Source organism: Melopsittacus undulatus, chromosome 18 (assembly GCF_012275295.1).
Source record: "Melopsittacus undulatus isolate bMelUnd1 chromosome 18, bMelUnd1.mat.Z, whole genome shotgun sequence".
NCBI classification, from domain to species: Eukaryota; Metazoa; Chordata; class Aves; order Psittaciformes; family Psittaculidae; genus Melopsittacus; species Melopsittacus undulatus.
Window position 1 is genome coordinate 1867879 of NC_047544.1, and position 18238 is coordinate 1886116.

Genomic DNA, 18238 nt, shown 5'->3' on the forward strand with positions numbered 1-18238 from the left:
GAATATACCCATGGCTGATGGTAACTCCTTTTCTCCAGTAATGGGGTTGCTTTGGAACTGGAGCTCTTTTTTGGTCTCCACTTGGTGACTGCTTAAATAAGGGCTTTGTGGACAAGGTTTAACAAGGAGTTGGCCTGGAATCTGAGCAGGATTAGATGCTTGGATGCAGACCAGGCGACTGAAAGCACTGGAGAGCAGACGTGAGAGCCAGACTGAACCCAGGGCTAGCACAGCACAGATACCTCTTCCCCATTCCCTTAAACCGGGATGGAGTTGCCTTTCCCTCATCTCAAGCATGCCATTCCCTATCTATCTCCTCCTATTTCCTTTGCTGCCTGGGTCAGCTGCTCTGCAGTGCTGGCTCCTGGGTTTAGAAAGAGGCATTGGAAAAGATATGATCCTTAATGTGTGGGTAATGCAAACCTTCCATAAACAACATCCTGGGTTACCCTGTTGTGATGAGAAAGAAACAAGAGGAAATCCAGGAATGAGAAGAGAAAGAGAAAGGAAGAGACAAAAAGCTGTGATTTGGTACCTGATTCTGACTCAAATAAAAGCTTTTGGGAGGGTCTGGCCAAATGAATAAGAGGCAAACATTAAATCTATTCAATACAGTGACAGTTACCACTGGTGTCTGCAAAGAGGTGATTTACAAACTGCAGCTGCTTTACAAGCAAAGCACATACATGGATGGGAGAAACTAATGCTAAATGCTCCAAGCCCCTTCCCAAGGTGCTTGAGTTGAGCCCAGTCCAGGGATGAAGCTTCCACAAACACCTGTGAGGGTGATGAGGAGGAGGGATATGGATGGAGGCAATAACCTGGTGCTCTGCCTGTCCACAGCCTGCAAGAGCCAAGTGGCACTGAGCAACACTGCAGCAGCCAATGTGATGGGGATGCTCTGCTGTCAAAGTGGTCCTTGCTCTGTGCACTCCATGTGTCCCTTTGTGCCTGGATAAAGGTGCTACTGGGAAAGGACCAGGGTGAGAATCATCAGTATCTGCTTCCCACCAATTTGGGATCAGCACTGGTTGGGCTCCCAATGGGTTTTGCTGCTCTGAATCCTGTCAAGGTAACTCCCCACATCCCAGCTGGCTTCCATGAGCTTGAGATCTCCCTGTCTGCAAGGCCTGGGTTGCTTTTACATCACACAAGAGTGTCTGGAGACAGCATTGGGGAGCTGTGGAGTGGCTTCTGGGGTTTGTTATCCGGGTCTGTGTGAGCTCAGTGTGTGTGGAGGATGATGGAAACAGCACCTCACCAGTGATACAGCTACCTCCATACCCCTGAGTCACCAAACAGCTATTCACACTGCCTCATTGTGTGATACAGCAGCTCTGCAACAGAACCATTCCCATCTGTGCCTCATTACAGAGCTCATAAGCCATTCCCAAGGCATCCCTGCCACCTTGGCCATTTAATAAGTGAGAAATTGGAGGCTTGACCTGTTTTATCCCCAAAATAGGAGTTAGACATTGAGTGATGAGATCATCACTCCAACAGGGCCCTAATAACCTCGTCTCTCATGGCAGAGGTAGCACTGAATACTATGGACTGTTATAGTTTTACCTTAAAAGAAGGTAAAACCCTATGGAAAGTGCTGCAGGGTGATAAAGCCTGGAGCAAGATGCAGGCATTCTGTTGGGTCTCAGTGCTGGATTTGACTCTAATTCCCAGGAATAGAGCGGTACAAAATGGTGTTCCCTTCTGAAGCCAGTAAGGAGGTGGGATTTGCCCCAGGTAAGTGATAACCACGTTAACAAACTTAGTGACAAGTAATCTTGCACATGGGCACTGAGCTCCAGTTATAGCAGAGGCAGTTTCCTGCAGTGCAGATGAGCATCCTAACATCAGAAAGGTAAAAAGAAGCAATATCCCAATGTTCTTCGATGCCTTCCCATGGGCTGGTCTGTTCAGATGCTAAAGCAAGGGGTTGAATTTGTGTTTATATGATCCTGTTCTAGACAAGCAACCCAAGAGGAAACAACACCTTGAAGTATTGCAGCTTTAGCAGAACTGCCATAGAATCTGGAATAAGTAAGAGTTTATTTAAAGTACCAACTCCGTCATGTTGGCTTATGACTAAAGCTTGCATATACCTATATATATATGCGTGCGTGTTATATGTCTATAGATGTGCATATATAGATATATATACTGTGCATCTGAGGGCTCCACAGTACAAAGAGGGCTCTGCCAATTCAACCTCCACTTCAGATCTTACTCATAAGCTTACTCATAACTTCTCATCCATGCCTGGCTCTTCAAACCTGCCACAACCCAGATCCTGCCCATTGCTCTGCTACAGCACAGATCCTGTCCATTGCTCTGCTATAGTCCAGATCCTGCCCATTGCTCTGCTACAACCCAGATCCTGCCCATTGCTCTGCTATAGCCCAGGTCCTACCCATTGCTCTGCTATATCCCAGATCCTGCCCATTGCTGCTACAACTCAGATCCTGCCCATTGCTCTGCTATAGCCCAGATCCTGCCCATTGCTCTGCTATAGCCCAGATCCTGCCCATTGCTCTGCCACCTCTGGTTCTTGCTGTCATCTCTAACTACATTCTGCAGGGCTGACCCCTATGGGGAGCCTACTGCAAAGAAAACATAGAGCAAAGCCCTCCAGGAAGTGGACCAAGATAATACCGGCTTCAACCTTGCCAAATCTGAGCGTGGGAATGAGCTTCATAGCCTCAACCTTTGGCTCATGCCGGAGTTTGGGAGCGTGGCTCCTTGAGTGAGGAGCGGGCATTTGTGTGTCAGCACATAGACCTGATGGCTTTAGCAGGAGCTGCTTTTGGCTGTTGGATGCTGTGGGATGGGTGTTGTTTCCAGGAAGATCTGCTCATTTCTCCCATTGTCTGTCTGGAAAGAGGTGGCTAGACTTGGAGAAACATGGAGCAATGCAACAGGGACACTGCCTCGTGCAGGGATGGGATCGTGCCTCTGCAGGTTGAATAGCAAGAGGAGAAAGCATGGAATACAACATGGAACAGGTTCTTTTGGCAGCAATAACGGGAGCAATGAACCAGGGGCAGGCATAAACATCCCTCTGGAGAGGAAGAAAGAGCCGGTGGGATCGTGCAGCCTGCAGACATCAGTGATCCCAATGGGGAATGCTCTGGGTGCAATTTGTCTTTGGGCAAAGACAGGGCATGGTGCAGGACACAGCTCATGGGGTCATCGAATCCCAGACTGGTTTAGGTTGGAAGGGACCTTAAAGCTCATCCAGATCCAACATGGGCACGGACACCTTCCACTAGAGCAGCTGCTCCAAGCCGGAGCTCAAAGCTCTGTCTTATTCAGTGGGAAACAATTCCCATTTGCTGGATTTGCCTTGGCTTCTAAGGCAAACCTCTGACCGTCAATGCTAAAGGCATAAGCTTGTCCTTCTGGCCAGGGGAAACGCTGCCTGGATAGAGATAGGACTGGGATGCTCCCCGATGAGCTCTCTGCTCCCTGTTTCCCAAGCAGAGCTCCAGCAGTGCAGGAGCCAGCTCCATGCTCTGGTTTTACAGCAAGCAGTAATCCTGCAGGCCCAGGAGCAGATCACTGGGCTTTTGGCTTTGGAGCTGTTAGTTCCAGGAAAAACAGCTAATGTTTAGGTTAACTTTTCCATGGCTATTAATGGAAAACCACATTGCACTAGGGTGTGTGGAAAGGTTGCAATCTGGGTCTCAAGCACTGCAGCAGATCAACAGGAATCCCAGAACCATTCATGTTAGAAGGTCCCACTGGAGATGATCCAGTCCAACCCCTGCTAGAGCAGGGCACACAGGAATGTGTCCATGATGGGTTTGGGATGGCTCCAGAGATGGAGACTCCACAACCCCCCTGGGCATCCTATGCCAGGGCTCTGATACCCCCAATGTAAAGAAGTTCTTGCTCGTGTTGAGGTGGAACTTATGGTTCAGTTTATGGCCATTGCTCCTCATCTTTTCACTGGGCACACTGGGAAGAGCCTGTCCCAGTCCTCCTGGCACCCACCTTGGAGACACTGATCTGCACTGATGGGATCCCCTCTCAGTTTGCTCTTCTCCAGACTAAGCAGGCCCAGCTCCCACAATCTGCTCACAGAGAGATGCTCTTCTCTTCAAGCTTATACTGAAATATGGCTTAAACAACAGCTCCTCACTAGTGCCTGTGTGCTTTGGAGTCTGCAGAAGGAAGAATCACCAAGCAAGTAGCTACATAGCAATGTGCAGTTGTGTGGGGGGTGATCTGGGACTCAACACAGCTGGTTTTACACCCAGGTATGAGATGGGAATGTGGTCCAGTATTTACAGCAGGGGAGTTTGAAGTTGTACCTCCTGGTTTCTGAATTCAGGAGGAGGTTTCTATTCGTGATGCTGTGGAATAGCATGGTGTGAAATCAGACACTTGAAAGCTGCATTTCCTTATCTATAAGACAGGCTCCTAACTTAAAACAGGAGAGGATCCAGGAGAATTCCCAGGGTGACAGATTTTGCCCCCTTGCTTTGTGCTGTTCATGCTTCACCAGGAATACCCACTAATGCCATAGTAATACCCAGCCTATGCCATGCTACATCTTGGCTACTCCATAATGCAACAGATTTCATGACTTCAGTGGTCTCACTGGCAGAATTTGCTCCTCAGTATCCAGCTATGGACAAAGAATGATGACTTTGGGGATGCTTTCATGTCCTTGCTTGGCAGGATTGAGCCCTTCATGAGAAGGGTCATTAGGATGGGCTGATATAACCCAGAGTGGTCTGAGCTCCTTTGGCCACACAAAACATCCCCAGTGAAGCCTGAAATCCAGTTAATTTGAGGTTTGGACATTGCACTGTGATATTAAAGCATTTGTAGGGCATTGAGGGGCATTGAGGAGCTTGGGTTCACAACCAACACTCTTCTGTCAGGAAGATTCATGCATTTTGGCTGCGAATTTAGCTTATTTCATACTCTGTCTGTTCTGGTTATAGTCAGATCGAGTTTTGATGTCAGCACATGCACATACACACACATTCTTCCTTTCATAGTAAAAAAGAACCATTGGAATTGCTTTAATGGGGACATTTTCATGTATTTCATAGCCTCATCCTCCTGTCACAGCTGACCACAATCTGTACCAGAACTGTATCACCGACATCTAACAAGAGCTGAGCTCACATCGTTGCACCACAACCATGCACAACTCAGCGAGGCCTGGAAACAGCTCCTTTCCCTGCATCTTCATCCCAGACTGCACTGGGAAGCTGTGGCTGCACCATCCCTGGCAGTGCTCAAGGCCAGGTTGGATGGGGCTTGGAGCAGCTGCTCCAGTGGAAGGGGTCCCTGCCCATGGCAAAGGGTTGGAATCGGATGAGCTTTAAGGTCCCTTCCAACCCAAACCAGGCTGGGATTCTGGGATCCATTACTTTAGGTAGGCTACATCTTTCCACACGTGGTTTTGTTCTACTTCTCCACATTTATCCCACCTATTCCTATATTTCCCTTGACAAACACAAAATGGAAACACAATTCTTGCAATGCAATAACGATGAAAACATCATTTGCTCCCAGATTGAGAGCTCAGGGCCAAGCCTGAGCCTGGAACACATTTGAATAATCCCATCAATTCCTGACACCACAACGTTTTCCAAGGAAATGCAGCTTCAGCTTTGAAGACAATCTGATTCTTTGGCTCCTGGGCTTAGTTATTGCCTTGGTCCATTCTCAAAGTGATAAGGTGATCTAAAAAATAGATGTATTTTTACATCACCCCAACGTGATGATGGTTCAGATGTAAAAATAACCCCATTAATGCTGACAAGAATGCAAACCTAGGCTCCTGGGAATGCGAGGAGACCACAGGAATCCCATGTGACTCTGACTTCCTCCCCTTATTGGAACCATCTGTGCCTGTTGGTAACCTCAGGCCACTGCCAGGTTTGACTCCAAAGAAAGAGTTTCACAACCTTCTAGTGCATCTCAGCCTCTCTCGTGCCCTTCAAAACAGGGCCTGAGCATCCCTCTGCTTTCCTTCTGCTTCGGGAGAAAAGAGGCATCTTTAAAAGCCTTCAGCAAACCAGACCTATGTCCCTACAGGACAAAGTCCTTTTCCATGTTTCCTGCATCCCCTTTAGGCACTGGAGCTGCTCTAAGGTCTCCCTTTCAGGAGCCTTCTCTTGTCCAGCCCAGCTCCCAATGTGGCTCCAGAGCAGAGCTGCTCCAGCCCTTGCAGCATCCCCATGGCCTCCTCTGGACTCATTCCAACAGCTCTATCCTATGCTTCTTTACACATACTTCTATATCCGTACCCTTTGCAGCCCCTGTGCAAGGCATCTCAACCTTGGTTCAAGGTTTCAGGGCAAGAACAAAGAGGCAAAGAGATTCTTTGAGGTCACACAGAGGAGGAGGACTGGAATCTAAGCTTCTATACCCACATTATCCACTGCAATGTATATAGATTGCAAATGTATCAGTCACTGCCCTTGAACCAGTGTCGTGTTAGAGACTAAAGGGGACTTCAGGACATCTTCCTTGACAGCATGGATGGTACCTGGGAGGCTGTGTGGGCATAAACAGCATCCATTAGTCAAGCCAGTGTTTGAAGCTGGATCCATGTTCCAAGGGATCTATCTGAACAGCTCAGCTCATGTGCTGGCAAGGGATAAAGTAACTGATTATAGCAAGGGATTGCTTCTATATGAAAATGATGTAACCCTGGGACTACGTCCAACTCCTTTGCAGGCGCCAAAGCAAACAGATGCCTTCCAGTGATTGCTCATCTGGCTTCACTTGGGTATGTTGACCAGTGAGTGAATTAAGGTGCCCATTCAACACCATTGAGTCTGAAAAGTGCTGCCTTCTTTTCATCAGGAAAGGGGTACAAATTGCTTCTGAAACAGCTCCTTTTGCAGCTTTCAGGAATATCATACGGTCAAAGCCCCCTCTATAAATCTCAGGGTCTGACTATTCATCCAGCCTGAGAATGCACCATGTGGTGGGTTCTTAAGCAGACGGGCTCCATTTGAGCCTGCTGGCTCCTGTAAGATGCTTTGCTGGTCCCTGTTTCTCTCATTCCCAGGGCACATCCATGCTGTAAGGGCTGCTCCAGCTGGCAGCCTGTATGTGGGCAGTGTGGGTATGAGAGTGTGCTGCTGAGTAACTGAAGTGCTTATTCAGCTTGAGTTGTGAAGTCTACACTGAGTGGAGTGGCTATTGGTACTCTATGTATGTTGGTACTATATGTATAATAGTACTCAATATGGTACTATTGAGACTTGCTGGTCCCACTTCCTCCATCCCTGCAGAGGACCTGGATGGGAGCACACATGGCAGCTCCCTGGGAAAGGATGGCACTGGGATGCAGGCAGGAAAAGCTGCCTTGTGCAGCAATACCACAGATCCCTGCATCCAACTGCCTGAAGCTTCCCTTCTGCAACTGATGAGGCTGTGTTCACACCAGTGCATCCTGGTTTTGACCATCTGGGCCTCCAATTTAAAGCCACTTTAAAGGCTTGGGGTTGTCCATACCTGCTCTGATGGGCCCCTTTGCTGCCAAGCTGGGCAGAGCACTCCTTTGCCTTCACTTCCCACTAGAACAGGATCGAAGCCAAACTTGCCAATGGACAGCTATGAAAGCCTGCAGCATTGCCACTGTAGATTCTGCAACCTGGTGAGGATCAAGCCTGTCCTTGCTGTGTCCCTGGTCCAAAGGAGCTATTAGGAATCACATGGAGAAGCCACAGGAATTTAGAGCTGAGCTCCCCACTGCCAAAACAACTCCTACAGCTCTATCCTGCTGGCAAACCCTACACCAGGAGCACATGGGCTGGGGAGCATCTCAGTGGCTGTGTGTGAATGTGCAGGGCTGCCTGGGTGTGAATGTCCTCTGCACATTGTCCTTTAGCATCTCCTCCACTAGGAATACCTAAATCCAGGCCAAACGGCCTCATTCTGCATGCCAGATGTGTCCATGCTGCCATCCCCATCATTCAGCCATTGCTTATGCTGCAGGACACAGAACCACGTGTCTGAGAGATACAGCACCAGAAAGGGATGGAGCCTGCTGTCCAGTAGAATCCTGGAATGGTTTGGGTTGGAAGGGACCTTAAAGCTCATCCAGTTCCAACCCCCTGCCATGGGCAGGGACCACTTCCACTGGAGCAGCTGCTCCAAGCCCCTGTGTCCAACCTGGCCTAATCCACTATGAAATTGCTGTTCAACTCTGTCAGCTTCAGTTGAGCTGCTCTGGGTTTTCCCCAGTGCCATCCTTCAGGTGAGTGATCTCAGCTTGTGCAGTGAAAACAGTGATTGACACAACAGGCATTATTCAATCCAGGGGGAATGGCCAGGAAGTGGCAATCTGTGCTAGGAGAGCTCTTCCAGATATCACTGTCACACTCAGCAAAGACATTTTAGCAAGTCTCCCCTCTGAAGGAATGGTAATATTCAATACCAAATATTAAATAATACATAAAATATTAAACCTCTGAATCTCCATCCTTAAGGATACCAAAAACTGGGGATTGGGAACAGCTCCGGGATACTGGGTGTAGGCATCTAAATTGCAGGGAGTTAGGGGATGCCAGAAGGATTTCAATTCATCCCCATTGTGTGCCTTGAACACACAACCCCTGCGTGTCTGCTGGTGCTCAGAGCTGGGCACAACACATGAGTGTGTGCTGGTCACTTCAGTGCTCAAGTAGCTGCCTACAGAGGCAGCAGGAACTGTCCTGATATTGATTAGGAAGGACCCTGATGTTTAATTCCTCTGAAGAGGAGGAGATTCCTACCTTGGAGATGAGCTGGAGCCCTTTAGTGTCCTGCTGCCCTAGACAGCATCATTCCCATAAGCTGGCATTAGCCTGTTCTCTTCAATGGCTTCTGTTTCCACCCACACTTAGCACATGTGAATGGAGAGAAGTTTGCATGAAGCCAGTTTTGACCAGCAAGAGGTGGGAATACTTCCTCCCTCTCACACAACAAACCCCATTCTGCAAACTTTGCTTTGTGCAAGTGCCCAGAAAGTTTCAATTTCTGCAGCATTCATGTATATTGAGAGTTTCATTTCAGAATATGAGTTTAATCCATAAAAATAGGCAGGAATATTGCCTACTATTCCTTAGAAGGATGTATTACTTGGAAGCAGCTGTGTTATCCAAACAAGACTTATCCAAGTCTGTGTTATCTAAGGCACAGTACCTTGTCTCCTGGCTGTGGGCGCATCACAGACACACGGTCGTAACCCTTCCGCAGCAAGACCCAGAGAGCATCCAGCTTCCCCTGCAATCCAAAGGGACACAGTGTTATCTTCTGAGCCAGAACAAGTGCAAGGTACATGGCTTAGACCTATGTGTTTGATACTCAGTCATTGCCCAAGGTGATGGAGTCAATGATTTCCCTCACAGGAACCTGAACTTGCTCTAAGAGCAAAGGAATAAGCAGGAATGGCTGAGAGCCAACAGCATCCATGTGTCTTTATGTATTCTGGAAACCCCCAAAGGTAATAGGGGAATGGCTTTAAACTGGCAGAGGGGTGATTTAGATTGAAAAGATCCCTCTGTGCCCCTGGTTTTCCGGTATCTAAAGACTCAATGCATGCACTGTGCACTGTTCCTGTTGTGGGGACAGAGTCTTTCTTTTCCCTTTCAAGAAACCATTGGGAGTGTAATCCTCTTTGAGACCTGTATTCTTCAACCAGTGTTGAGCCAATGGTTCAAAGCTTGTTTGGGATTTGGAGGGATACATGGATGGAGACACACACACAGAATGACTGTATAGATGTATTTCCATAGGATACTGGGGGAAAGACTTCCCAAGGTGGGAGCCAGGAAAGTGTAATCCTCAAAGGAAGAAGCAAGAAACTCATCTGTCAGCCTCTTCTTGGACAGCACAACCCTCAGACCTGAGGGAAGCCATCCTTGTCCATCCCAATCCATCCTTACATGAGAGCTGCTTCAAGCTCTTGATCTCCTGTTGCCTCTGACAACTTAAGAACTAAACACCTTTTGCTGCCATTTCTCCTTTAGGAAACCAAAGGGAAAATTACAACTTTCCATGGAACAAAAAAGTCCTTTTTTTACTCTCCAGTCCTAATTTCCAAGACCCTACCAAGGTTCCTTGGGAAAAGCTCCATCTTTGGGAGTTCGAATGGAGCTTCAGGGCCTGTCTGGGACATCCAGGTGGAAGGAAGGGAGAGTGCATCATGGAAAGGATGATGTTGGCCGAAGCAATGTGAATGGCAATGCATTCACCTGGGAATACAAACACCTCTATGTCTGCTGCATGGGCCATGTCTCTGTTTAGGAACTCCTTTGCAATTGGTCACCTGGGGGGGAAAAAAGGTTTGAGTCCTACTGGGAATGAAGTGCAGAAGGAAGGAACAATCAGGGCAGAGGACAAATGAAGGAGGACACAGCTTCAGCCATTGCTTTATCATGATGAAGGCATTCTCTTCCTGAATTCATGGCTATCTATGAATCCAAGCTGCCTTTGGGCCTCTTCTAGGAAGGAAGCTGTGCATGGCACAGGAGGGAGAAGGTCAGAAAATGGGCCAGGGACACAAGGCTTTGTAAATGCTTAAGTAGCATTGCCTTAGGATTCACCTGAGGTTTCTTTCTGAGAGCATCAGTTATTGCCTCAACCTCAGCCTTGGGGCACGTCCTGCATGGGGATGAACAGCTTGTGGTCCTTTCTGCACTGGGTTTTAGGCATCATTTGCACCTCTGTTTTGTGCTGTCCCTTCCTCTGTAGGATGAAGGGAGGAGTTGGCAAGTTCCTTAAGGCTTGGGTTGTTTGCACTGACTTTGCAGTCTGTTGCAATGATATTTTTAAAGCAGGATCATCCGTTGGCACCGTGCTAAGAAGTAACAGCAGCAAATGAGAATCATCCCAGTAATAACAACCACAATCTGTTCGGTGTCAGCAGCCACGCTTGGGAGCAGATGAACGTGTGGAGTGTTTCAAACAGCCATCTCCCCACTCTCTACTTATACTATAGATGTTACTCTGGGAAGAGTAACTCCATTAGATAACCTGGCAAAAGGCAGAATGCTCCAAGTAAAGGCTGGCACTTGTGTGCATGGGGAAAAGGAGGCCTGTTGGGCATGTGAATTTCCTGGCTCTCTGTCAGATCCAAGCTATGCTGGTTCCCTGCTCCTGAGATCTAATTCTTTGCCTTCCTCCTTTACCAAGGATCTCATTTGGGTGACTTGTTATATGTGTGGTTATCTCCTTTCCAAAGAGGTGTTTGAACCAGCCCAGTGCAAAGGGTGGAAATTCAACATCTGCTCCTAGCAGTGCACTTGGAGCATGGGGATGAGGGCAAATCTGAGCTCTCAGGAGGCATTTCCTATGGGTGAGGTCAGGCAGTCTGTGGAATGCTCTCACTAGGAGCAGTGGGAGCCTCTGTGTTGTTTTAAGCCCCAGACTGCAAAAGGCCATAGATAGAGGATGGATTGGAGCTCACAGTCCTGAGCTTCCCTGTATCACACAATGCAAGTTCCTCTCCACATGCTCACGTCTTCAGGACAAGAGTGCTGATGGACTTTGCTGTTGGACCTGCATAGGAATGAGCCCCTCTGGATCTGATGAGTGCTCATGATTGCAGGTGGGGAAAGCGAGGGATGCTTTATCCCATCTGCATCCACTGCCTTTTGGGTGCAGTTCAATGGGGGATGTGGTGGCAATTAATAATTAAGCACATTCTTGTCCACAGGCTGTTAAATCCTGCCCAGATGTGGAACACTGCAGGGTTATGGGAGTGTTTGGATAAGGGCTCTTGGACTGGAACTGCATGCAGTCTGAATGGTGGATAAGAGATATTGCTAAAGGAATTGGGAATATCACCCATGAGATACCCCTGATAATATAAGCTTCCTTGTAACTGAATTCTTGGTGTAAGAAAGCCAAAGCTGTTCCTAGGCAGAGGCAGAACAGAACTTGAACCCTACATGCATTGAATCTTTCCTCTCTTGGACACCAGGGGACTTCCAGCTGGGAGACAGATCTGTAATGAACTTGTCTCCTCTGTCCAGAGCTGATTTCCAACCATGCAGAATAACCTCTGCTGCAATTCAACAGCATGAACTGGTGAAGGAAGAGGGGAGAAACTCAGCACTGCCTTCTATGGGAAAGGAGCCAGCTCTCAGCTGATGATCTCAGGTAGTTGTACCCATGTGGATTGCAGGGCTTGAATCAGTGTTTCTGTCAGCTCCTTGGTGGCTGAGGTATAGCTCTGTGTGCTGTGAGCCCTTCTGACTGCAGCACGCAACAAGCACTGAGCTGAGCCTCTCAGCTCCATGAGGTCATTTCCATGAGCACAGAGTAGGAGGGAAAAGTCCCCCAGATGGGACAAAGTGTGCATTATAAATGCTTCACACCGATGCAAAGTGGGAAGGAGATGCCTTTAGGAACAAGGGAGCAGCTATATGGGATGGCGCTTAGTGCGTTCCCACTCCAAACTGCAAACATTGACTCTCAAACCTGTCCCAGTGTGGCAATGAAAAACCTCCATGAACACATGTTGAAGTCATTATAACACCACCAAGATGACTCCTTGGTCAGCTCTGTTTAGTAGATGATAAAGGGGGGGAAAAGAGAAGGCACTGGACCAGGTTCTCAGAGGCTCACATTTCCGTATCCTCCGGAAACCACTCTTCCTCCCTTGTGCATCCTTGCCATTCCCATTGCTGGATTTGAACCAGCTGCAAGATCAATGACTGAGGCGAGCCAAAACATGCGACTTACCCAAATCCCTATGGGCACTGCTTGGAGCTGGTCAGTAAGCAGGTACAACACAGGGAAACCTGTGTGTACTGCAGGGTAGCCTATCCGCACTGCACTAACCTGGTAACAGAATGTGGCTAGAGGATGCTTTTGGGGAGGAAGAACACAGGACAATAAACCCTCTCTTTTCCAGCACTGAGGCACTTTCTCATTCCCCAGCCTAAAGTTTAAGGTGAGTTCTACACACCAAAAGGTTTACTACGTATGTTACACCCTCTTTGAAGACCACTTGCAGATAAATTGCCTGTTAAAGGTTTCAAAGGCATCAACCAGCATCTCCACTTTGAAATGAGGTCCAAGCTCCAGTGGTGTGAGGTTTTCATTTGGATATGAACTCATATTATCACAGAATGGGTTGGGTTGGAAGGGAGCTTAAAGCTCTTCCAGTTCCAACCAGGGACACCTTCCACTAGAGCATCTTTCTCCAAGCCCCTGTGTCCAACCTGGCCTTGAACACTGCAGGGATGCTCTTTATTCCCTCCATCTCGAGGTATATGCACTGTGGACTAAAGGGAGGTGCAGTCAATCTGTATGAACCTCATTGACCATAGCTGCACCACTAGAAGAGCTCAGGATCCTGTTCTGCTCCAAGCGACCAATGCAACCCCAAAACCTCACTAACCTGGTAGGAAATACCCATTGCCCCATGTAGCTCCTTCCTATAGGCACATGTCCAGAGGGACTCCCTCATGCACATCAGCATCTTGAGATGACAGATTTGTGGGCAGCTCTATGTCTTAGCCTTAAAGCACTTAAGACTGCATAGAAACACCCCATGATGTACAAGGCTGGGCTTACCTTGATTGGGGAGTACCACTTCCGAGGAGAGGAAGGTCTGCGCATGTTGTTCGCCAGGTTCCTGGGCTCAGGGAACTCATATTCCTGCTCTGGCATCTTCACCCTGGCGTTCTTGGCTTTCTCTAGCTTAGCACCTTCTTCTGTGGAGCCCTTTTCCCCCCAGCGCACCTGAAAAGATACATCAGGGCACATTAGAAGTGTGGCTGTTACATCCCTTGGCTATACTTTCCCAGTGTCCAAATGGGAGGTGAAGAGTGATGCTATGAAGCTTGTTCCTAGGCAGAATCCTATTGTACTAAAGGAAAGAAGATGGTCCCAAACTTGAGGAATCTAAGGGCTCTCAAATATCCCTCCATGAAAAATAACCTGGGCTCAGATGTACTAAGAAAAGCTTAAAGGAGTTTGTGCCTATCTATGTGCTGAGTTTCTTGCTGGGTAATTGCAGGGGGATAGCACACCAGTAAGGTCTCTGGGTACACTAACTGGTATCTAATTACCTCCATCCGTTTGATGCCACCAACTCCACGTCCACCATAATAAGAGGCATCTACTGTTGGCCATTTCTTTTTCGGAAGGCCATCATCATCTTCCTCCTACAAAACAGAAGGAAGGGATTACACTGTTGGGAAGCATGAGTGGAGATGGAGAGGAATAAACAGCCAGAGGCTATGTGGTCCTCTGAGCCTGCTAGAACCAGGTTCTGATCTCCAGGTTATGCTCTAGAGGATGTACACTCATGAAGAGAAAATGCTTCATGACATAAACATGCACCACTTGAAAGGTCCAGCCCAGCTCCAGCCCTCACACATCCCCCTCTGTTTAGTGTTTCTTAAGGAGACTCTGTCTTTCATCATCTTTTAATCCAGGGGAGTCAATTGTCTATGAGCTCCAAACCCATTGAAGCAGGCACCAAACCCTTACTCAGCACAGCTCAAGAGCTGGGGTCTTTGGGGTGCACATTGGATGATGTGCAAGCCATGAGTGGTGATAGCAGGGGCTTGCCTCCTCCTTGCCATCCCTTTGCTTGTGCCTGTGGCTGGGGAGAGAAGAGCTCCTGCCCTGCATTGTGGTTCCCCATGTGGAGGAACCTCCAGTGAAACCATCCTATGGTCATTCAGATTTGACAGGAGGAAAGGGAAAAACAAGGAATCAAGGCAAATTTCATCCTGAATGAAGGGAAATTAGGAGTACACTTGGAAACAACCCCAGTGTGGATGTCCAACATGGAGATGAGGCATTTTGAGATGAGCTGGACCAGTGTAATAGGATGGAACAGCCTAATGGAAGAGTGATAAGAATGGAATGAGCTCTTAGAAGGATGAGCTCTGCTAAAGAGGCTGCCCATGGAAGTCCATGGGGCTTCAGGGAGGGTCATGGCTTATGGCAGCAGGAAGTCAAGTGTAAACGTAATGTACATAATGTACAGGTTTGGATGTGTTTTACCCCTACATAGTGCAGGCAGAAACCTATCACCATACACAGAGTTCAACATGCTCAGGACCTTCACGGTGACATTCACACACAGCCAAATGAATACATCAAGAATCTCTCCTTAAGGAGTCTATCTAAAGTCCTAGTGAGTGGATTCTATATATTCCACACTATATATATTGTATGTAGGATTCTATATATTCTACACCCTTTGTTGCACTATAGAACAGCTCCATGCATTCCCTGACCTATAGGAGTGCCTTTCCCTTTAATTCCTGCAGCTGAGGCCATGAACTGGCAGAGCAGAAACGCAGAGCTCATCAGAAACGTGAAGTATTTCCTGTGAAAATGGGGAGAGAGATGAGAAAAAAAGTCCCTTTCGTTTTTCTTGCCCTTTCCTTAATTTCTCACAGGGATTTGGGAAACCTCCAAAACCTTTTCCCAAAACTGAGAAGCCAAAAATACTTGGGAATGGAAGGAAAACTGGAAAAGAAGGGGGGGAAAGACCCAAACCAAACTCAGCTTTTCACGGCAAACAAAAGCCTTTCTGTTCTTGCAGAATACGCATCAATTGAGTGTGAATTGTGTCCTGCTCTGAAGGAAGAGTGAACAATTGGGCCATAAACACCCAGGTTCTTCCCCTTCCCAGCTGAGCCCTTTCTCTCCCTCTGCTTATTGCTGCTGAGGCTCCTTTGCTGCAACCCAAGAGCTTCACATGAAGTTTTCCATGAGGACTTCTATAGGGAGCAGGAATCAAAGCCATGGAAACGTTTTCCTTCAGCGATTCCCTTTCTCTCTGGGCAGCTCAGCACAGACTGGACTTCTCACAACAGGAAATACCAAGGTTTAGGAAATCTTCCCCCACAAGCCCTTAAAAGCCCTGTGCGAGTCACTTGAATGGGAGATAGGAGCCTCCTGCCAGAACAACAACCGAAGGAGCACACGCACAGCAAGGCAGCCCTGGACACAGGGAAAACAAAGGAGTCACAAGCTCCCTTCAGGAGGAGTCTGTTTATGGGCTTTGAAGGCAATGGGGTTTTGCAACACCAGCAAAAAGGAAGCAAACCCCACCAGTGATGTCCTACACGCTTGGCAAATGGGCTCACATCGCACGTGAGAAGCGAAAGGGAAGACACTGGGAATGTGGGGGTCAGGGGGTAGAGAAACAGCAGGAAGATGTGAAGGAATCCCAGAATCCCAGCATGGTTTGGGTTCAAAGGGACCTTAAAGCTCATCCAGCTCCAACCCCTGCCATGGGCACAGACCCCTTCCACTGGAGCAGCTGCTCCAAGCCCCTGTGTCCAACCTGGCCTTGAACACTGCCAGGGATGGGGCAGCCACGGATTCTCTGCCCCATTCCCAAGGGCTGAGCCAATAAACCAGGGCTGAATTCTCACGTCCTGGCTCAGTTTTTGCCCATATTTTGCTACATTTCACTACAATGGGGTTTCTGCCTGAGGGAGAACTGCAAAAGGATCCTCAGCTCCGACCCAGCAGCAGTACAAAAACCAGCCCCGGAAAATCCAAGTGCATTTAAGGATGCTGGAAAGTGACCGTGCAGAACTTGGCATCTTTCCACCCCTCAAATCTGCTTTAGATGGAGCTAGAGTTTCTCTTAAAGAAGCAGGACAGAGCCACAGCTCCCAGTCAACAGCTCCAGCTCCAGAGCTGCTGGGCTCAGAAAACAAGGATCTCTGTTTATCTCCATGCTCTATACTCTGACCCTGACCTGAGAGAACCTCATGTGTGGGTAACACAAGGATAAGCCAGGCTCCACTGGGGAGATCTGAACCACTCCGGGTAAAACTCAAATTGAATGTGGCCAGATAGGAAAATAAAAAGCTTGGAATACTTCCCCCCTCTCCCCACCCTTCTAATTGCTTTCACAGTTGCCTGAATGCTGTCAGGGTTTAGCACTTACAAAGAGCTCGGACACCACACGACAGTCATTCCTTTGAGGAAGAGATGTTACCATCTAACTACATTGGAGGAAGCAGGGAGGTGAATGTGTTGTTCTTGAGGCTTCTGGCTTGTCTCTGCCTCCTTGTTCTCCAAACACCAGGCTCAGTGCTAAATCCCATCATCCAAGGGGTTGTTTTACCCTTCAAAGACACCTTGCTTGGCTCTCCAGAGCTTCCTCTCTGCAGTGGAAGGTTTTCCTTGTTGCTCTGTGCCAGGCATGTGAATCCCAATTGCATCCACTCGTGGCTTTGGGTTTCTCCTATCTCTGCCTGTCACTGGTCCAAGCCTGCAGACTATCAGCAGAAAGCAGTGCCAGCTCACATGAGCATCCTTAAGAGGATGCTCTGCTGGTGCTCTACTAAGGAGCAGGATGAAGACGTTCTTCTGATGAAGAAGAAAGGAGGTTGAGCTATTGCCCGTCCATAGCTCAGATGCTGAGCTACACAAAGATGAAATAAGGTCTCATAATGTCAAAGGAATTAACCCTGGTGTTCCCACTGCGACTCTGATGTGATCAAACCCAACTTGCACAGCTCTACACCAGCAGTTTGCTGTGCTGGGCCTGCCTAGATGTTACATGTGAATCCAGCTATGAAACTCCACACCTTCATGGTGTCTTACCTACACCTCCCCTGTTGCCAATAGCATCCCCAAGCTTCTAAATGCCTTGAAAGGTTCTTTTCTCCTCCTCCCATACTTCCACAACTCCCTATAAAAGGGGAGCAGAGGGGAGGAAGGCGCTGGCACACCACTGTGACCTGGCTTTGCTTCAGGAATAACAGAATCAATATCCTGTGTCTACAGAACATTCCCCATCCTTTCTCTGGAGCTTATTTTGCTGTCTCCCCAGCAAAGCTTTTCAGGAAGGGAGAGGAAAACAACTGGGAAATGATCCATGAACACCAAGGAGTGAGGGTACAAGCAGCAAGAGGAGCAGATAACCCCCTTCTAGCCATCCTCTGGCCTCCTCAATGCTCAGAGATGAGTTCACAAAGATCAAAGTGATTCAAGCTGAACGTGTGGGATGTCCTCACAGAAGAGGAGGCTCCTGAAGGGGAGACCTGAGAGCAGCTCCAGTGCTTAAATGGGCTGCAGGAAACCTGGAGAGGGGCTTTGGGTAAGCGGCTGTAGGGACAGGACAAGGGGAATGGCTTGAACCTGCCAGAGAGGAGAGCAACCTCCCAACCCAAGCCAAGCTGTGGTTCTATGATGGGTGGTTTCATGTATTGGCTTAACAACAGCTGCTCTGCAGTGAGTTCACTTCTGCCTGTTCATGCTGCCTCCCATGACAACGATGAACACCTTC

At 48.2% G+C, this 18238-nt stretch overlaps 1 protein-coding gene across 1 annotated transcript in view; it reads right to left on the bottom strand.

Annotated features, from left to right (window-relative positions):
* The window catches only part of ANTXR1 (ANTXR cell adhesion molecule 1), a 61977-nt gene that overhangs the window by 3116 nt on the left and 40623 nt on the right, over positions 1-18238 (bottom strand). Inside the window, exons 15-17 of the mRNA XM_034070433.1 lie at positions 14037-14132; positions 13540-13707; positions 9157-9237 (exon numbers count right to left, since the gene is read on the bottom strand). Coding sequence (XP_033926324.1) covers positions 9157-9237; positions 13540-13707; positions 14037-14132 — 345 coding nt within the window. The remainder of the gene's footprint in view (positions 1-9156; positions 9238-13539; positions 13708-14036; positions 14133-18238) is intronic.